At 37.3% G+C, this 21254-nt stretch overlaps 1 protein-coding gene across 1 annotated transcript in view; it reads left to right on the top strand.

The window, feature by feature from the left end:
• SNX4 (sorting nexin 4) overlaps positions 1–21254 on the top strand; it is a 61352-nt gene that overhangs the window by 481 nt on the left and 39617 nt on the right. The window contains exons 2-5 of the mRNA XM_046658905.1: positions 12135–12256; positions 17905–18040; positions 18118–18267; positions 18858–18905. Of these exons, the coding sequence (XP_046514861.1) occupies positions 12135–12256; positions 17905–18040; positions 18118–18267; positions 18858–18905 (456 nt within the window). The remainder of the gene's footprint in view (positions 1–12134; positions 12257–17904; positions 18041–18117; positions 18268–18857; positions 18906–21254) is intronic.

Genomic DNA, 21254 nt, shown 5'->3' with positions numbered 1-21254 from the left:
GTTCAGAGGTCGGGGAACCCGGAGGTTTGACCTGAAGAGGAGCGCTGATGTCTCTGGCAGTCTGGGAGGGGGTTGTGCAGGGGAGATGGCTTAACCGGGACACCATGGCGGGTGGACAGCGGTGTTTGAAAAGGAGGAGAATGGGGGACTTGAGGAACAAGCCTGGGGCAGTAAGGATGGTTGGCCTGGTACCACCGTCAGGAAATTGAAGAAAGTGTCTGATTTAAGAAGAGGTACAAGTGAAAAAAACATTTTAAAACTGTTTATTTGGCTGTAATTTCTTCATTTGGGGGTCAGTGCCGCAGTTCCCATTGGAGACTTGTCATCAGGATCCCCTGGACCTGCCTTGTGAAGCCCCTGGTAATTAGTGATTTTCATTTGCTGGAGGAAAGGAGAAAATGCATCATTTTATGTTTGTAATTGATTTCATTCCCAAGTGTGTAGACCAGGTTAAATTGAAGCGTTTCAGAAACTAGCGCTCCACATCATACCGCGCTACCCAGTGTGCATTGCTCATCCCTTTTGCTTCCTTTTTTCTGGAACAGGTGTTACTGTTAATATAAAACTACCTATCCTTATGATAGACGGATAAAGAGTAGTTAGAGTTGTTTGCTGGATGCGATTAGAAAGACTCAACTTTACGTTCAGAGACCTGATAACCAGGAACTTCAACACAGGAGTTGAAGGTTTTGCCTTCTTAGGGAAATGTCAAGGTATATATATATATAGGGTAGTAGTAAAACACAAAATTCGACCGAGTAAATTTTAAAGATCTTACTGGCTTTATTCAATGATTCATGAATTGGGCAGCTTCTCACCCAGCAGATAGAAAGGAGCTGTACAAAGTGGAAGGCTTTCATAGGCAGATCGGAGCGGGACAAGGAAGTTATACTAGCAAAAGAGTGAATTGGTTATGTCAAGATCCCCTTCCTTTAGGGGACGATAGGAGTCCATCAGGCAGATTACATCGCTGGTGCTGACCAGGTGGTTCCGGTTGACTGTTTAAGATTCCATTCCTGGGAGAGGCTGAAACTGTAATTAAGGTAGATATTAAGTCTCGGCTTGGTGACATGGGGCTTAGCATAGGTGACTCCATTTTGGGCCTGTTGTCTCTTTTTTTAACATTAGCATGAAGATTTTTGGGGGTGAATTTTAAGTTTTTCATTTAATTTTTTCCTAACTTTTAGTATTATTTGTGGAGAGGTCAGGATGTCCTGTTAAATGTGAGAGAGGTGTGTGTATTCTTTAGTGCATAAAATTTGGCTCTTATATGATTTGCTTTTTATGCAGGTTCCCGTTTGTGACTTAGTTTTTCTGTTTTCTTTTTAAAAATAAAAACTTTTATTGTGAACTGTATCATTAATGGAGAGAAGCTTCCCACAAAATAATTGTCAATTCCTTTGAAGCCGTGATATGCTCTCCTGGGGTGTAGCTCACTCCCTCCACCACGGAGATAACCTGTATTCTGAATTCTGTACTAACAATTCACTTGCTTTTCTTTATAATCTTACCATATGTGTCCCTAAAGAATATATTGTTTAATTTTACTTGATTTTGAAATTTACCTAATTTTATTATGACTTCCTTTCTTTCTCAATATTATGTTTTTGGGATTCACCCAAAATGTGCTTTGTTCATTTATATTCATGGCTCTATAGTATGCCATTTTATACATAATCTCTAGTTGATTTCTCTTCTTTTTACAGACATTGGAGTTGTTACGATTCTTGCTATTTCTAAAAAATTACTACAACCATGAACTTCTTCCTGTATATCTCCTGGTGCAAGTGTCTAAGAGTCTAATATAAACTTAGGAGTGGAATTGCTGGTTTGGAGGGTAGTCGCATGTTCCACCCCAGTAGGTAGTGCCAAATTGTTTTCCCAAGTGATTTATACTCCCATCAGCACTGCCTCATGCTTTCTATCCTTATAAACACTTAATATTTTCAGACTTTAAAATATTTGCCAGTCTTGTGGATATGTATTAAAGCAATTTTAGGTTGTTTCAAAAGTTAAGAATCATATCTTTTGTTGGCTACCTCATGAGTTTAATTATGATTATGGTGATAAAAATTCTGGTAATTTTTTTGTGAAAGCTTTTAGGTAGTTAACTAATATGAAGTTGAAACTATAGTATGAAATCCATTTATGTTAATTTAAAAGTGATTATAACTATCTCATTAAGTTTAAGATAGTTGAAAACCCAAAGATGCTATCATACAGTAAAAGTTGTAGTTATATAATATTACCCGACTTCTTAGGAAAATGTTTGTAAATATGTGTTATAAGAGACCGTCTGTTAGTGACCAAACTTAGGGGGTTTTGCAAAACATCTCCCTAATTTAGTAATTCATAGAGACAGAAGCCATTTGGACAAATGTTTCAGAATCACCGGTTTAAACACACACACACACATTCACATATACTCTGTACATTGTCCTCTGTCCCCCCAAGAAAACTCCCCAAGCCCGTCCTTAGAGGGTCATCTACTTCTTTTCCCTTATCCTGTCCACTCCCCCACTCCAGTCTACCCAGTTGAGAGGTATTGCAGTGATTATAGCCACAATTAACAAGTTGCTACTGTTACTGATAGGAATGTGGTCTGGGCGGAAAGGTAAGTTGGATTTGTTGTTTGTGTGCTATGTACAGTAAGGCTCTGCTTGTCATTTAATTTTCCAGATTACCCCCAAAAGACAGATAAAGATGAGGAAGCAGAGACTGAGAGAGAAGTGATTTGGTGAAGGTCACAGCTAGTCAGTGGCGTGGCTGAGATTTGAGCCCAGGCCTGCCTGGCTTTCAAATCAGTGCTTTGTCCATTAAACCAGGCAGCTTTATTCCAAAAAAAGTTAAAAATAGTCTTGTAGGGGCTGGCCTGGTGGCGCAGCGGTTAAGTTCGCACATTCCACTTCTTGGTGGCCCGGGTTTCGCCAGTTCGGATCCCGGGTGCGGACATGGCAGCGCTTGGCAAAAAGCCATGCTGTGGTAGGCATCCCAAATATAAAGCAGAGGAAGATGGGCATGGATGTTAGCTCAGAGCCAGTCTTCCTCAGCAAAACAAGGAGGATTGGCAGTAGTTAGCTCAGGGCTAATCTTCCTCAAAAAGAAAAAAAATGGTCTTGTAAATTGCTCCAATACGGTTTTTAAATTTTTTATTTAAGATTGTTGTAATTTTAAGAAGAAAAAAATGTAAAACGTGTTGATTTATCAAGCAGTTTTCACCACAAAAATATCTGTGCAGATAGTGTGCAGAGATGGCAAAAGGTCCTGTCATCAGCCTTATCTTTGACTCTGCGGACTGTGAGTGGAGAGCAATTTGTGCCCATTGCCCTACACCTCGGGGTGGTGGAAACCAGCACTGCCCAGGAGTCGCAGGTCTCTTCTGGTTTGAAACATCGCTAATCAAGATTCTTTAACTTAAATAAATAAAATATAATTAAAAAAAATTCTTTAAATTCTGCTATAAGCTCTTATTCTGTAATCTCTTGCTTTTCTTTCTATGAGTTTTCAATCCTCTTCCTTCCAATTATCTAGTTAGAAGTCTCCTTTCTTTTCCTTTTGTATTTTTTCCTTGTAAGGCGGAGTGCATTCTTTTTCGTCTAAGTGTTGTCAGTTCTATTTAAAGTAATTTAGAAAATGGAAAAATGAGAGAGGAATCCAGTCTCCACGAGAGTAGTAATTAGTCCTGGCAGAAGCGGGAAGAAATAGCAAGGGCTTGGAGGTAAGAAAGAATACTTCTTTTTTTAAGCTGGAAGATTCCATCACGTTGGCAGTTAAGAGTATTTGCCCAGAGAAGACCCATTGCCTGAGGGGTTCATGAGCGATTTTTAGGGAGAGCGCTCTAGGCCTGGGAGTGCAAGTGGGGGCACGGAGTGCTGGAGCAGCTGCTGCTGAAGACGCCTGTACACAGTCTGCTCCTTCACTGATTGCTGCAGATTGCTGAGGGGAGTAGGCGAGAACTGTGAGTGGGGTTTGAGGCATTTGTGGGTGAGGATAACATAAAAAAGGAAAAGAAAATGCTTCAGCATAGTTAGAGAAGTTATCAGTTTAGCACCCATTGATTAAATCATACTTAAGAGTGTTTGCCTTATTTTCTGCCTTAGCAGCTTTCAGATTTTTTTGAAGGTGACTCATGGTACCAAATACATTTTTACATCATAATCAGCATACATATACTTTTATACATACGTGTTGTTTCAGGAAGCAGTACTTTAACCTTTACTTCATGCAGTGCCCTCTGATATTTTTCTTCATCATCAAAAAGAAACATTGGTCACAACCCGCCAGGTTAATTTCATGAACCATGAATGTGTTGTGACTCAGTTTGGAAAACTGTTCAAACTTACGTATTGTTCTGCTTATTTATACTGAGGAAGATTAACCCTGAGCTAACATCTGTGCCAGTCTTCCTCTGTTTTTTGTATGTGGGTCACTGCCACAGCATGGCTGCCAACAAGTGGCATAGGTCCGCACCTGCAAACTGAACCGGAGCCACTGAAGTAGAGTGCACCGAACGAAACCACTAGGCCATGGAGCCAGCCCCATATTGTTTTATTTTAAATAAAAATTAATGTTTTCTGAATAGCTGTGCTATTTTCTTAAATATATGTTTTAATAGATAAAAAGCACAAGAACACAGGTCATGTATTGTGACCTATTTTTCTTAGTTATCTAAGAAATACAGCTGAAGTCAACTTCACTGTTAGGCTTAAGTAGACATAGTATTATTTTTTTACATAATACAAGCTGCCTTTGACCATTGTAGACATATCCCCTAAGAGAGGTAGAGTCAGTGGATGGTTCTTTTTTGAAAGATTGGCACCTGAGCTAACAACTGTTGCCAATTTTTTTTTTTCCCTGCTTTTTTCTCCCCAAATCCTCCCAGTGCATAGTTGTATATTTTAGTTGTGGGTCCTTCTAGTTGTGGCATGGGGGACACCACCTCACTGTGGCCTGACAGACGGTGCCATGTCCACGCCCAGGATCTGAACCAGCAAAACCCTGGGCCGCCAAAGCGGAGCACGTGAACTTAACCACTCGGCCACGGGGCTGGCCCCTGGATGGTTCTTAAACTCCATATCTCTGACCTATTTCAGTAGCATCACACCTAGAAAAAAACATTGGAAGTACACTAATATATCAACAATGGTTAGTGCTGGGTTGTGGGATATAGGTGATTTATATTTACTTAATTTTTCCATTTTTGTACACTAAGCATGTATTAATTTTTATGATCATGTAGGATTTTTATGATTAAAGAAAAATTTTAACCTACAAGTGATAGGTGATAGCTAGTACTTGCTACATGGTAGGCAACTTTTAAAACTCTTTACATGCATTAACTCATTAAATGTTCCCAAGAACATTATGAATTAGGTATTCTTATCCCCATTTTACAGATGAAGAAACTGAGGCAGAGAGGGTAAATAATTTGCCCAGAGTTACACAGCTTGTTTATGGCAGAGATGGGATTCAGATTCTGGCAAGCTGGCTACTAATCTGAGGGAGAATTGATCTTGTAGTTACAAACTTCTGTTTTTTCCTGACCACCTGCTTGGGCTGATGCTGTAGCGGTTTCCTTTGATTTGAGTTTACCTTGCTTGTGTTTGAGTTTGTCCATTTTATAATTTTTATGCCTTGTGTTAAGTCTGTCTTTGTTTGCTATAGGGAATTTAAAACATTTGCATTTATTACTTTAACTGGCTTTATTTTTGCTTTTTTTGTCTTGTTGCAGTCTTTTATTTTTCCTTTTTTTCTCCCCAAGGCCCCCTGGTACATAGTTCTGTATTTTTAGTTGTGGGTCCTTCCAATTGTGGCATGTGGGACACCGCCTCAGCATGGCTTGATGAGTGGTGCCATGTCCACGCCCAGGATTCCAACCGGTGAAACCCGAACCACCAAAGCAGAGCGCGAGAACTGAACCACTTGGCCACAGGGCTGGCCCCAAACTGGCTTTATTTTTAGTTGATTTTATTCTGTCCTATTTCATACTTTCTTATTTTGGTTTCTGATTTTGAGTTTTCCTTTGTGGATAATTTCTTTGGTTTTATCCTCTGTAATGATTTGGAAGGTATGTATCTTTGTTTTTTTCTTCTCCAAAACAACTGAGACAAAAATTATTTATGTAAACGTAATGACCATTTTAAAAAACTTTTGAAATAATCCCATTTATAGAAATGATCTCAAATTTCTAAGCAAATACAGTACAAAGAACCTTTTTGCCCTGAACTGTTTGAGAGTAAGCTGCCATCATGATATTCCCTGATCTCATCCCCAAAACTTTGTATTTCAAGGGCAAACGAGGACATTCTCCTATATAACCACAATGCTGCCATCAAAATCAGGAAAATAGCATTGATAAATTACTGCTATGTAGTTCTCAGACTTCGTTTAAGTCTTGCCTGTTGTACCAATAGTGTTCTTAGAGCACAGTGATCCTGTCCTGACTCCTGTATTGCGTTTAGTTGTGGTCTCTTTAGTCTTCTCCAGTCTGGAAGAGTCTCAGTCTTTACTTTTTTTTTTTTTTTGAGGAAGATTAGCCCTGAGCTAGCATCTGCCGGTCCTCCTCTTTTTGCTGAGGAAGACTGGCCCTGAGCCAACGTCTGTGCCTATCTTCCTCTCTTTTATGTGGGATGCCTGCCACCGCATGGCTTGACAAGCAGTGCATAGGTCCGCACCCGGGATCTGAACCAACGAACCCTGGGCTGCCAAAGCGGACTGTGCACACTTAACTGCTGCACCACCGGGCTGGCCCCCTCAGTCTTTACTTTTGTGACTTTTGTGACTTAATTACTTTGTAATTAAGTAATAGTTTGTGGGGAGGTACTTGGACATACTTTGAAAGTATGAAAATATCTTGTTCCTCATCAAGCTTTCTATTTGTCTGTTTCAGTATGGACTCACGAATTTTTGTTTTTTAACAACTTTATTAAGGTATAATTTATATACCATAAAATTCATTCATTGTTAAGTATATAATTCAATAACTTTTTTTTATTAAGGTTATGAAAGTTAACATCCTTGTGAAATTACAGTTGTACATTATTATTAGTCATGTTGTAGGTACACCACTTCACCCCTAGTGCACCCCCCCACCCCCCCTTTCCCCTGGCAACCACCGATCAGTTCTCTTTGTCCATATGTTGACTACCACCTATGAGTGGAGTCATACAGAGTTCGTCTCATAATTCAGTAACTTTTAGTGAACTTTTAGAGTTGTGCAACCGTTACCACAACCCAGTTTTAGAACATTTCTGTCATCCCCCCACATTCCTTCATTCCCCTTTGTAGTTAATCCCCCTTGCGATCCCTAGCCCTTGGCAACCACTGTCTCCTTTCTATATAAATTTGTCTTTTAGGGTATTTCATATAAATGGAATTATATAGGCTGTTGTCTTTTGAGTCTGCCACCTTATAATGTTTTTGAGGTTTATCCATGTTATAGCATGTATTAATAGTGCCTTTTTATTACTGAATAATGTTCGATTATATGAATATATTACATTCTATTTATTCACCATTTGATGGACTTTGGGGTTATTTTCGATTTTTAGCTATTTTGAGTGTTACTGCTGTGAACATTCATTTACATGCAAGTCTGTGGGTGGATGTATGTTTACATTTCTCTTGGGTTAGATTTGTAGGACTGTAATTGCTGTATTATATGGTAAGTTTATGTTTAACTTTTTAAGAAACTGCCACTGTTTTCCAAAGTGGCTGTACCATTTAACATCACCCCCAGCAGTGTACGGGGCTCACCTTTCTCTGCATCCATGCCAGTACTTGGCATTGTCTGTCTTTTTGATTATAGCTATTCTATTGGGTTGTGAAGTGTTTTTAATTTGCATTTTTCTAATGACTGTTGGTGTTGAGCATCTTTTCATGTGCTTATTGCCATTTGTATATCTTCTTTGGTAAAATGTCCATTCAGATTTTTTTTGCTCATGTTTTGGGTGGTTTGTCTTATTGAGTTATATATGTTGTTTAGATATTCTGGATACAAGTCTTTTACTAGATAATATGATTTGCAGATTTTTTTCCTCAGTCTATGGCTTTATTCTTTTTCTTAATGGTGTCTTTTGAAGAGCAAAAGTTTTTAATTTTGATAAGTCTAGTATATCAATTTTCTTATGGATGGTGCTTTCGGTGCTGTATGTGAGAACTCTCTGCTTATCCCAAGATCATGAAGATGCTGTAAATTTCAGTTTTAGCTCCTATATGTGGGTGTATAAGCCTTTTTGAGTTAATTTCTGTGTATGGTATGAGTAAAGGGTCTAAATTTTTTTCCTTTTTTCGGGGGGGGTATGTATATTCCGGTGTCCCAGCACCATATATTGAAAAGACTCTCCATTCTCTATTTACTTGCCTTCGTGTGTTTGTTAAAATCAGATGACCTTGGGGCCAGCCCGGTGGTGCAGCGATTAGGTTCACGTGTTCAACTTTGGCGGCCCAAGGTTTGCTGCTTCAGATCCCAGGTGCGGACCTATGCACTGCTCATCAAACCATGCTGTGGCAGGCATCCCACATATAAAAAAAATAGAGGAACATGGGCATCAATGTTAGCTCAGGGCCAATCTTCCTCAAAAAAAAGAGGAGGATTGGCGGTGAATGTTAGCTCAGGGCTAACCCTCCTCAAAAAAACAAAACAAAACAAAAAAAGCATTCAAAATAATTTTTTTTTAGAGATTTTATTTTTCCTTTCTCCCCAAAGCCCTCCAGTACATAGTTGTGTGTTTTTTAGTTGTGGGTCTTTCCACTTATGTGGGATGCCGCCTCAGCTTGGCTTGAGGAGTGGTGCCATGTCCGCACCCAGGATCCCAACTAGTGAAACCCCGGGCCACCAAAGTGGATCACGTGAACTTAACAACTTGGCCACGGGGCCAGCCCCTCAAAATAATTCTTAAAAAAAAAATCAGTTGACCTTAAATGTAAGAGTTTATTTCTGGAATCTCAGTTCTGTTCCATTGATCTCTATGTGTGTCCTTCTGCCAATAGCACACTGTCTTCAGTCCGTTAGTTATTTAATAAGTTTTAAAATCAGATAGTGTAGATCTTGCAAGTTGTTATTTTTCAAACTTGTTTTGGCTGTTCTAGATCGTTTGTATTTTCATTTAAATTTTAGGAACAGTTTATCAGTTTCTGCAAAAAGTCCTGCTTGGATTAAGTATTTTTGAAGGAACAGTATATTAGTATATTTTATAATATTTCACTTATATTCTATGCCTGATGCTTCTTTGTCATTTGTAATTTATTATTGTGAAATTGAAGGCAAATCTGGTCTTTATTCTTTTGTAGTGGTCTTGTTTCATATTTTTCTGGATTAATCTTGTTAGGGTATTTTTTTCTTTAAGTTGAAAATGTTTAAATATTCTAATCAATTACACATGGACCACATGCCTTTCAATTTGAAGGCTTAGAATTTTGTTTTCAATCCAGGAAAGAGTTTTGTTTGTTTCTTTTTCTCTTTAATTATATCGATGATTATTATTTCTGTTCTATTTCTTCTGATTTCTTCTTTAAGTACTTCCATTATTTAAACCTTGGTTCTTAGTTTTCCTCTTTTATCATCTTTCATCATTTTCACTTTTTTTGGTCTTTCTTTCGTCAGCATTCTGGAGGGGCTTCCCGACTATGTCTTCTTACTGATTTGATTTCCTGCAGTGTAAGTTCTACTGCCAAGAGTATATTTTATTTTTGCTATTTTATTTTTCTTTCTTTGCATTCTTTCTTTTTTGAGTTGGCTCCATGTTCATCTCAGTCTGCCTATTGGGGTTTTTCTTTGGCCTGGTTTCTTTTAATTTTTTTCCTATAATTTTCAATATAATAATAAACATTGTATTTTCTTTAGTGTGTGATTTAAATAAGATTAAGTAAATTAAGTGCTGTAGACACTCTAACTCTTTTCATCCACAGTCCTAAAAGTTCTTATATTAAGGTTAATTCATTTTGTCTTTACTCTTAAAGAGCACCACACATGGACGGTAGCTCACTGGAGGATTGAGAATTGCTCATACAAGCAGTGGACTCAGGCATCTGGTCTCAGTTATCCTCGCATTCCTAATGACTGGCATTGTAGAACTCAAGACATATTTAGTTACTGAATTAGTAGTTTCTTATTGTTCCTTTTATCACTGTTATCTGCTTTATGCTCACTTTTACTGTTTTTTACTGTTTGCAACATTTTTAAAACTTAGAATAGATTATATTCATTTTCACTCATTGATTTGGAAATAAAGAATTTCATCAGCCTTTTAAATATGCCCATCTTCTATGTTTATTTAGTCTTAGGTAGTTATTAGTCTTACGTCAATTCACACATCAAGCGTCTGCATTTGGGACATTGTTCCTTTTGGATATGAGTGTAGCATCGCTCTAATGATATTCTTCACTCTGATGAGAAGTCCACTTTGAATACAGGTAAAATATTGTATCTCTTTAAAACATGTCGCTGGTCTCATCTTTTGGTCATCCAGTCAATCCATTTCTAAATGTATTGAATGTATCCTTTTAACAATTATGGTATCAGTTGTGTTATTCTTGGCACTATTTATGCTTTAATATTGACAGTACAAACAGTATAAACAAGTTTATATCATCTCCCAAACCCTGCTGGTATTGTATAGTGCCTTTCTTTAGTTTTGATGATAGCTGATTTTATTCTTTTCTTTTACTTTTCTGTAATTGCATGGCGTGACAGGGTAAATTCATGACTCATGCTTACCTTTTTGGCCCAAGAGATAATTTGCTTTATCAGTCATGTGCTTCTAGAATTCAGGGAATTTTTCACTGGAGTAGATGGTGGTGAATCTGGCTGTGGGCCAAAAGTATGAGTTTTTCTATGTATATCTCAACCAATGAGGGCTTCATAATCCTGATGTTGAGTGGTTTGTGCTTATGTAACTTCTTGAGCTTTCTTTTAGTTGGATGATTTCCTCCTCTTAGTACATAAACGTACAACTTACGCTTTATAAAAATGTCTTGTTTAATGACTGAGTGATTACTGCTTTTGTTGACTAATAACAGTTCTTTTCCATTGGCTTGGCCCTTAGTTCTGTATCCTTTTTCGTTATCTTCTTTTAGCATTTTTACCTTTTTCTCCGTTTTTCTTTAACATTTTGGGGACGCTTTCTATGTCATCTTTATTCATCATTGATTTTATTTTTTGTGGTGGCACATAGCTTTTTCTGTCCTCAAAGCACATAGGTTTAATTTTCTGTGTAAAGCATCACCATGGGTTTTACTGCATATAGCTTTTTCCTTTATCCATCTTTCTACTTACATCTCTTCTTCACGAACTGCCCCCAATTATAATATAGTCTGGTGTTTTTAATTAAAACCCACCTCTGAACTTTAAGAGTGAACAAAGGAGAAAAAAAAGAAAGTACAGCAGTTATCACGTGGTTTCACTTTGTCTTCCTTGTTTAGACTTGGATTATCTTGTATTCAGCAAACACCTCTCTTTAGTGGCGCACTTCCCTCACATGGAGCCTGTGAACCACTGGTGGTGTGTTTGTCGTTCTTTCTGGTCCTTCGATGTAGACCTGGGGATGTTCTAGTGGGAAAAGAAAAGAGTCTGCTCTAGTCACATCCTGCTGCTGTCTCACAGGTGGAGCCTGTTAATCACTGCCGAAAAGTTTAGGCAAATTTAAAGTTGAATATAAGATCGACTCTTTTTTTTTAAATTAATCTGCCTGCTGAAAATCTTGACTTTTGGCATATGTGTAGCATTTTATTTTTGAGAGAGATTGATTTGACTTTGATAAAATAAAAAATTAGATATCAGTGTTGAGGATCATTTGTCTTTGTATAAAGTGTTTTTAGATTTTTTCTTATGCATTTCTATATAGATTTATTCTTGGTCACTTATATGAGATGACTATGTTGTTTTTATTTTTTTTACTGCTGTTATCTTGCCTATGTTTTAATAATTAAATGTATAATACCTGTTAAAATAGCTTCTGGAAAAGTTTACTGTGTATGCTGATAACGAGGGGCCTGTCATTTGGCAACCCCTAGCAACTCAAGAAATATGAGGAAGTAGCTTGAAATATGTACCAATAATGGATTTTATTATAATAGCTGGGGTTTTTGTCCATCTTAAAGGTATTTTTGTTGTTCTTCCATTTGTTTTTGCCCAGATGACAGAAAATAATTTTTGGTTGAAGAAGATAGAAATTAGTGTTTCAGAAGCAGAAAAGCGAACTGGAAGAAATGCCATGAACATGCAAGAAACATACACTGCTTACCTCATTGAGACAAGGTGGGTGATGAGAATTAGGCCTCAAGTTAGATGGAAAAAGCTTTGGTAGCTATTTGATGCAAATGCTGTTGTGTAACAGAATTGTTTACAGATTGTTGTCTTTTTAGGGATTTTGTTTGTTTCTTTACTTTTTAACAGGTAAACAGGTCTGTCATTTACTGTGGTGCTCTTGATAGCTGTATTCTAATGTACTTGTTTTAGGGAGAGAGGGAAGGTTAGTGGAATTGTTTTGGGATCTGGAATGTTACCTGACACATGCTTTGGTTCCGCTTTTGGTGTTAGATACAATTCTGTGCAGTTTTGGGAGGGGCTACCAGGTTAACAGCGGTGTATGAAGTGGACTTAGGTAAGTGGAGATAGTTAACAAAGAAGTCTGGGAGGAGCTGCAGTATGGTCTTAGTTATTTTAGGAGAGTTGGGAGTTATAGAGAAATTAACAGGAAAAAAATTGAGACTGGAGCTTTAGACCTTGGCATAAAATTGAAAAGACGAAGTAAATCATGGAGTAGGAAATCAAAACTTACCAGAAAAGTTGTCTTTTACCTCTTAAGGAAAAAGTTAAAAGAATTAGATTGTTTTGTCTAGAGAAAGGCAAGGGAAGACTCAATTTATTTCGCCAGTTATAAAGAGTTTATATGAAGACTGTACTGACTAGTTCTTTTCTCCCTGCAGACTGAGCAGAAATACTTTCAATTAAAACCGGATATGAGAGAACTTTTTAGTATCCTGTAAAATAGAATAGTAGAACTACCAGACTTAGTTGATAAAGAGTTATAATCCGGGGCTAGCCCCGTGGCCGAGTGGTTAAGTTTGTGTGCTCTGCTGCAGGTGGCCCAGTGTTTCGTTGGTTCGAATCCTGGGTACAAACATGGCACTGCTCATCAGACCATGCTGAGACAGCGTCCCACATGCCACAACTAGAAGGACCCACAGCGAAGAATATACAACTATGTACCGGGGGGCTTTGGGGAGAAAAAGGAAAAAAAGTCTTTAAAAAAAAAAAGGAGTTATAATCATGTTTGAGGTGAATACATTTTTAAGAAAAAAGTTTTAAACCCTCCTTTTTTGTAGACTTTACCAAAAGTCACTGAGCTTGCCTTCAGGCTGAACCTGGTGTCTTTTCAAGACTTTCTCCAGGTCTGTGGCTCTACCCAAAATGAAAGTTAAAATCTTGGTGAAGCTTGTTTAATCTAAACACAGTTCTGAAAATCCTTTTTGTAAGTATAGTTTTCCTTTCTCTACCAAAAAGAAAAGAAAAAGGAATCTTCCAAAAACAAGAGAAAATTTGTATACAATAGGAATTTTAGGAAAAGAGAGAGGTCAGGTGGATCTTTTTAAAATTTGGTCGTAGGTGCCACCCCGTGGCCGAGTGGTTAAATTAGTGTGCTCTGCTTCAGCTGCCCAGGGTTTCGCCAGTTCGGATCCTGGGCGGGGATGTGGCACCGCTCATCAAGCCATGCTGAGGTGGCGTCCCACATGCCGCAAATAGAAGGACCCACAACTAAAAATATACAGCTATGTACCCGGGGGCTTTGGGGAGAAAAAGGGAAAATAAAATCTTTTTTAAAAAAATAAATAAAACAAAATTTGGTTGTTTTGTGCTATACATATTTATGTGTATGTATCACAGAGGTTTTTAAAGTGATTAAAAAACAAATATGGTCCCATGAGATAGTTTTTGTTTCTGTTTTTTTTTTTAAGGTCAGTTAGCCACTTAAAAGATCATACTTTAGAAATTAGTATTAGCTCTAGCTTTTTAAATAAATCCTTCAATTTAAAACTAAAAGGGGGGGGGCTGGCCCGCTGGCGCAGTGGTTAAGTTCGCACGTTCTGCTTCTCGGTGGCCCGGGGTTCACCGGTTCGAATCCCGGATGTGGACATGGCACTGCTTGTCAAGCCATACTGTGGTAGGCGTCCCACGTATAGAGGAAGATGGGCATGGATGTTAGCTCAGGGCCAGTCTTACTCAGAAAAAAGAGGAGGACTGGCAGTAGTTAGCTCAGGGCTAATCTTCCTCAAAAAAAAAAAAAAAAAAAAAAAATCTGGGGGTTGGCCCCATGGCTGAGTGGTTAAGTTCGTGTGCTCTGCTGCAGGCGGTCCAGTGTTTCGTTGGTTCGAATCCCGGGGCGCAGACATGGCACTGCTCATCAAACCACACTGAGGCAGTGTCCCACATGCCACAACTAGAAGGACCCACAACGAAGAATGTACAACTGTGTACTGGGAGGCTTTGGGGAGAAAAAGGAAAAAAATAAAATCTTTAAAAAAAATAAATAAAAATAAAAATAAAAAGGGTATTTTTAGTATATGCCTATTTCTTCACCCAATTGAGCAATGAAATTAGCTGTTGATTACTTTTACTGCTGGAACAAAATCTTGATTTGAATAATCTAGAATAATTTATAATTGTTCTTTGACTTTGAAATGAGTAAATTATCATAATTTGAAACTGGGAGTTAGAAGTGACCATACTTGGGTAGCATAGCTAGACTCTGAATAAATATTTAAGTGGATCATCAGTAAATGTGTGGTATACAAAAGGATTATTGAGTTTACTTTCACGATTGTATTTCATTTTAAATTTGTTTATTTTTTGCTGAGGAAGTTTCACCCCAAGCTAACATTTGCTGCTAATCTTCCTCTTTTTTTATGTGAGGCACCACCACAGCATGGCCACTGACAGACAGTGATGTCGGTCTGCACCCAGGAATCAAACCCAGGCCCCCAAAGCAGAGGGAGCTGAACTTTACCACTAGGCCACTGGGGCTGGCCCTAAGTTTATTTTAAAACAGTGGTTCTCACACTTTAAAATACATAGTAATCACTTGGAGAATTTGTTAAGCTGCAGGGTTTTTGGTGGGCTCCAGAAATTTCCATTTTGTTTTTGTTTTTAAGATTTTATTTTTTCCTTTTTCTCCCCAAAGCCCCCTGGTACATAGTTGTGTATTTTTAGTTGTGGATCCTTCTAGTTGTGGCATGTGGGATGCCGCCTCAGCATGGCTTGATGAGTGGTGCCATGTCCCCGCCCAGGATCCGAACCAGTGAAACCCTGGGCCACCAAAGCATAGCGCGTGAACTTAACCACTTGGCCCCGGGGCAGCCCCAAGAAATTTCCATTTTTTTTTAACAGAAGCTCCATGTGTTTTTGAAGCAGAAAATTATGGCCATGGACCATCATTTTGATTATCTTTTAAGGTACAAAGGATTTAAATTCTAAGGTAGTCAAATTTATCTTTTCCTAATGATTTTTGTTTTTCCTATCTTAGAAAATCTTTTTTTCCCCAGAAATTCTTGCCTTGCCCGTATAATAGATATCCGCTTTGAGAAGTACTGCTTTTGAATAGATTATTTTATAAGTAGTGTACCCCTAAGGTTAACTGACCTTCCACAACTACAGAACCATCGGATTTCCTAATTTGATCATGTAGGATTCTTTCTGTAATTCAGTGTTACGCAGATAATCTGGGGCAATATGAAATGTTATTGAGCCTTGATATTAACTAAAAGTTTAACTTTTATCATGTAGCTTACCCACCTACTCTTTAGATGCACGTAGAAAAAGCCCATTTAGTAATTGCCTGTAGTGTTATACTTTAGTAAGGTATGATTGAATAAGGCTGAAGTCCCTGGTTTTTAATTTCTCCAGAGATTTTGTGTTTTCTTGTTCATAGAATATGAACCCTTTCAAAATAGATGAGAATATGCCTCTTTTAGAGTAGGTAAGAATGCCTCGATGCCTTGGGAGGCAGGATGATGTCGCTACTTAATTCTTCTAATTTGTAAAATGGAGCTAATGATACTATCTACTTTATTGTGAAGGTTAAATTAAATGTTGCATGTAAAATCAATTATGTGCTGTTAAATATTTGTTAAATGACTGGACAAATGAGGTTGTTTTGTGGTCCATTGAAAGTCTTCGGTATGCTTTTGGTCAGTTTCCAATGATTAGCCCCTGCCTCACGTGGCCTTTTTTTAAAAACCATTAGCAGGTCTTCGAAGAACAGCCTTGTAGGTGTACTGCTTATAGGCTATATATAGTTGCTATATACAATAGCTATACTATACTATATACTATAGCTGCTTATAGTATAGGTATACTGCTTATATTGACCTTCCTATTAGCAAGGTGTGGCTTCTGTTGGTAATGATTTTGACTAATTTGAAACTTGATATTAACCCAGATGTTTTTTCACCTGAACTTGAGAATCAGAATTGGAATGGTATTAGTCATAGCTAATGGTTAGATCAACTCCTTAAAATGAATTAAGATTTAATACTCCTATATTTTTGCCATGGGAGCCATTGTGCATTTGAACTTCATATTTTGTTTCCTTTTTATTAATATGCAATGAATAAATTTAGTGGCATACTCATATATAAATAATTAAGCATTGAGCATCTCTTGTGCTGAGCATGGGATAGTATATATACTTTCTCAAGACTTGACTTTATTCCAAGACTGGTTTAGCTTCTGTGCCTTTATGCCCTAATATACAAATGCACATTGTGGTTATATGTGTGTTTCTTGGAGGGCTTGTAAGTTATTGTCAAGCAAGCAATTGGAAAATAGGAAGGTCTGATAATGTTTAGAAGACTAATGATTTCTAATAGTGATTATGCTAGCAGAAATCTTGTCAAAATAATTTTAAATATCGTTTATATGATTTTATCCTAACTTTCCCCAACTATAAGTTGAACTTTCGTATGGATGAGACATGGCATTGGCTGCAACTCTTTATATTAAAGGTAAGACTAGAGGTGAATTTTTTTTTTTTTAAAGATTGGCACCTGAGCTAACATCTGCTGCCAATCTTTTTTCCTTTTTCTTCTCCCCAAACCCCCCCAGTACGTAGTTGTATATGCTCATTGTAAGTCCTTCTGGTTGTGCTTTGTGGGACGCTGCCTCAGCATGGCTTGATGAGTGGTACTAGGTCCATGCCCAGGATCCAAACTGGTGAAACCGTAGGCTGCCGAAGCGGGAGCACGCGAACTTAACCACTGGCCACAGGGCTGGCCCTAGAGATGAATTTTTGCATCCCTTCTCCCCCAACCTTTTGGAGTTAATTAACATTTTGCTTTTGTGGTACTTGGATGCATCTGATTCATTTGTAACCTTAAATCAAGTTTTTTGTGGTATCTTGGTCTTCAGCATGAATGTTGTTCTCTTGTTGTGGCAGAAGTGCAGTTAAAAATACCTTCTATTTAATGAAACACTAGCTAAACCAGGTTTTACTATATTGTAAAATCGATTATTATATATTAACTGAATTATTATACATTGAGGCTTTTCGAATGTTCTTAATATGACTATTTCTCTTGAGTTCAGATAGATTTTCTGTAACAGAAGGAGAGTGCTTAGTTAGGAGTGAGGGCTTTGGAATCGGGGATCTGAGTGCTCTCTCCACAGGTCTCTGTGACTGTCGGAAGAGCGTGTGCTGCGCTGTTGCTTCCTTGTCTGTAAAATGGGGACAACAGTTCCTGCTTCACAGCGTTGTTGTGAGGCTTAAATAAGACAATACGTGAAAAGTTCTTTACTCAGTGCCTGGTTCATAAGCATTCAGTAAATGGAGTTATAAATTTTAAAGGAGGTTAGATGCATGTATTTGTATTTTTAAAAAATAATAGAAATCTTACTCTATTTCTTTTCAGGTCAGTTGAACATATCGATGGTCAGAGTGTCCTAACAGACTCGCTGTGGAGGCGGTATAGTGAATTTGAGCTGTTGAGAAACTACCTTTTAGTTTACTATCCACATGTTGTTGTGCCCCCTCTACCAGAGAAAAGGGTAAGAAGTGAAATGGCAGTATAGTTTAGAAGTATTTAGCATCGAGAGTATTCTTCATGATTGTTTTGTTTACCTAGGCAGAATTTGTTTGGCATAAGCTGTCTGCTGACAACATGGACCCGGATTTTGTGGAAAGACGACGAATTGGTTTAGAAAACTTCCTTTTGAGAGTTGCTTCACATCCCATCCTTTGTAGAGACAAAATCTTCTATTTGTTTTTAACACAGGTATTTTTCTTTTGTTTGGTCTTTTTCAAAAATCCATTTGACTTAGGATTTTTTAAATTTTAAATTGTGGAATGCTTATTCTTAAGAATCCTTTTGTAGCAACTTTGTTAATTAGTATGTATTTCATTGGTTTTTTTGGTTTGTTTTGAATTTCAAAATTATTGAAAATCATTCTTTTGGCTAAAATTTTCTACTTAAAGATACTAAAGATGGGACTTTTGCTATCACTTAAATGCTGTTGAAGTTAGTCATTAGTTTTTTGAAGCACAGATCTATAAACTCCTGAGTCCATCTTTGGGTAATCTTTTGGAATCTGGATTGGATGTTAATTGTGAAGTGAAAAGAATTCTTTTTTTAACTTCTCTGTCCCATCTCCCCTGAAAGAAGAACAGAACGATAGGTATTTAATTTATTTAATTTAGAATATTCTTTATGGGTTGTTTTATTTTGCAATGATTTCTTTTTTTTTTTTTTTTCTGGCAGCAGTGCTCTTTTATTCAGAGAATAGCATGGAGTAGCATGGGGACAGGACCCATGGGCAGTAAAGAGCTATTTTGCAATGATTTCTAAAATTAACTTTAAATTTTTAGGAAGGTAACTGGAAGGAGACTGTGAATGAAACTGGGTTTCAGCTAAAGGTAAGAATATTTGTATGGAGTAATTTGCCTTGTTCCTTAACAATTCCCAGCAGATGCCATGCATTTAGTGGGTACTTGATATTTATTGAATGAGTGAATGTTGGAAGTAAGCTTTGCGTCAAATATCATTGGTAAGATTTTCAAAGAAACACTGCAATTTACTTTTGGTTGGTGTAATTTTAGTTACTAGTGAGACTATAGTGGGTATACTTACGAATTTAATTCTGTTGGGAGAGAACATTTTGAAGCAGTAGTTTAGGTACAAGCTGTAGATTTTTCTACAGTATGCTCATATTATACTTTGCATCCTTTTTATCTTCCCTCTGTGCTCACCACTGCCACTCACAGTGGTGCCCCTCATAGTTGCTCCCTCGTCATCAGAGAAGAAAGACACTTTGGAAGAATCAAACTTGAGTTTCCCATTTTAGTTGCCTAAACATTGAGCCATCAGTCATGCTGCTTCTGTCTACTGGGGCATGGTGGCCAATTTTGAATGATCACAGGAGTCGTTTTCAGTTAGCATCTGTTAATGATACATGCTTATTTAGTTTTTGTACAGCTTTTCAATTTAGTCATTAGAATTAGTGTTCAGGAATGAAATTGTTTTCTAAAAATTGAAGAGCACAATGGTGATGCAGGTGGGCACTCTGATTCCACTCTACTCTCCCTATTGTCCCCAAAAGTAATATAACACTGGTTGTTGCAGATTTTTGAACGTTTTCATCTCTTGTGTAAACTGAATAGGTAAGTAGAGAAATATAATAGAAATTGTTAAAATGATTCACATGATAATGCCATACAAAAATTCAGTAGGTCTAGGCAACAAGAACAAAATGTGTTTACAGTAATTTTAAAAACATCTCCTGGGGATTTATGCATTGATATATAGGTATTTGAAATTTAGAAGAAAAACACTAGGAAGAGAAAAAATTTTTCTGCACAGAAAATATAATCAGGTATCTAATTCTATCATAAACTGATTCTAATTTGTAAATATTTTGTTGGAAGATTACATGAAAAAATTAGAATTATCTTGGCCACAATTCATTAATTTATGGCACTCGAGAGAATACTGGAATTTTAGTTTAGAGATGGATTTGAAATAACTCTGGACTTTAAAAAGTTATTTATATTTTGATAGAGTCTTTTTGAGTAGTCTGAGATATGTTAGGAACTAATAAGAAAAAGAGCAAACTAAATTATAATTGTTTTGTTGATATCTATTTATATAATACAAAATTTTTAAAATTTTAGTCATTTATTTAGTCATTACTTTAGTAACTGGTTCTCAGTTGTTCGTCCTTGAACCCAGTTTTTGGCCATAACTTTGGTGAACATGAGAAAACTCTTGGATTTCTCCATCCATATAGACTATGCTGTTTACAGAGTGCTTTGAATCTTGTGTGTAGGTGCTGTTTAAGAGTTAAGATATAATGTTTTGTATTTGGGTAGGCTTATGCTGAAACCTTGGTTTCACTTTTATAAAGTCTTTGAAAGGTAATAATATACATTATTAATAATCTGAAAAGTCAGGGGCCGGCCCCATGGCCGAGTGGTTAAGTTCGCACACTCTGCTTCAGCAGTGCATGGTTTCACCAGTTTGAATTCTGGGTGCGGACGTGGCACCGCTCATCAAGCCGTGCTGAGGCGGCGTCCCACATACCACAACTAGAAGGACCCACAACTATGTACCGAGGGGCTTTGGGGAGAAAAAGAAGAAATAAAATCTTTAAAAAAATAAAAAATAATAATTTGAAAAGTCAGAATTTTAATGAAATGGACCAGAAATAAACGTATGGAGAAAATTTGGAAACCTGTGTGTCTTGAGGTATTCCTTATTTTATTGTGGCTGTTTCTTGTTTTAAGTCCTTCCTTCCATCAAGGAAATGGGACCTTTTGGACCACCTCACACACATGTGCTTGCATGCATACATACAAACATGTATGTGAGATTGTCCACATGCGTACGTGTGTGTATATATATATATATATATATGTATGTATAGTAACATTTCACTTATCCAGAGGTCGTGTATTTGGCAGTCACAACTAACCTGATCACAGCTGAAAGCTGGGATTTAAGGAAAACTGACTTCTGAGATGTTCCAATGGACGGAACCAGGCTTACTGCTATACTTATAGAAATACTTTGGTCCTTTCAGATAAGACTTACTTAATTTTATTATAGTTATTCAAAGCAACTTGGTTATTTTCTAGACTACAACATATTAAAAGAAATTTAAAAGTGAATAGTACTGGAGACAGGCACGCTATGACAGTAGTGATAATTGACAGCAGAGCCTGCTAGAAAAGAAGGATAACAATGATAGGAGAGGCAGATGCCGCAGT

The sequence above is a fragment of the Equus quagga genome, chromosome 4, assembly GCF_021613505.1.
Source record: "Equus quagga isolate Etosha38 chromosome 4, UCLA_HA_Equagga_1.0, whole genome shotgun sequence".
In the NCBI taxonomy this organism is placed as follows: Eukaryota; Metazoa; Chordata; class Mammalia; order Perissodactyla; family Equidae; genus Equus; species Equus quagga.
The sequence above is the reverse complement of the archived record's forward strand: the minus strand, read 5'-3'. Positions and strand labels throughout refer to the sequence as shown.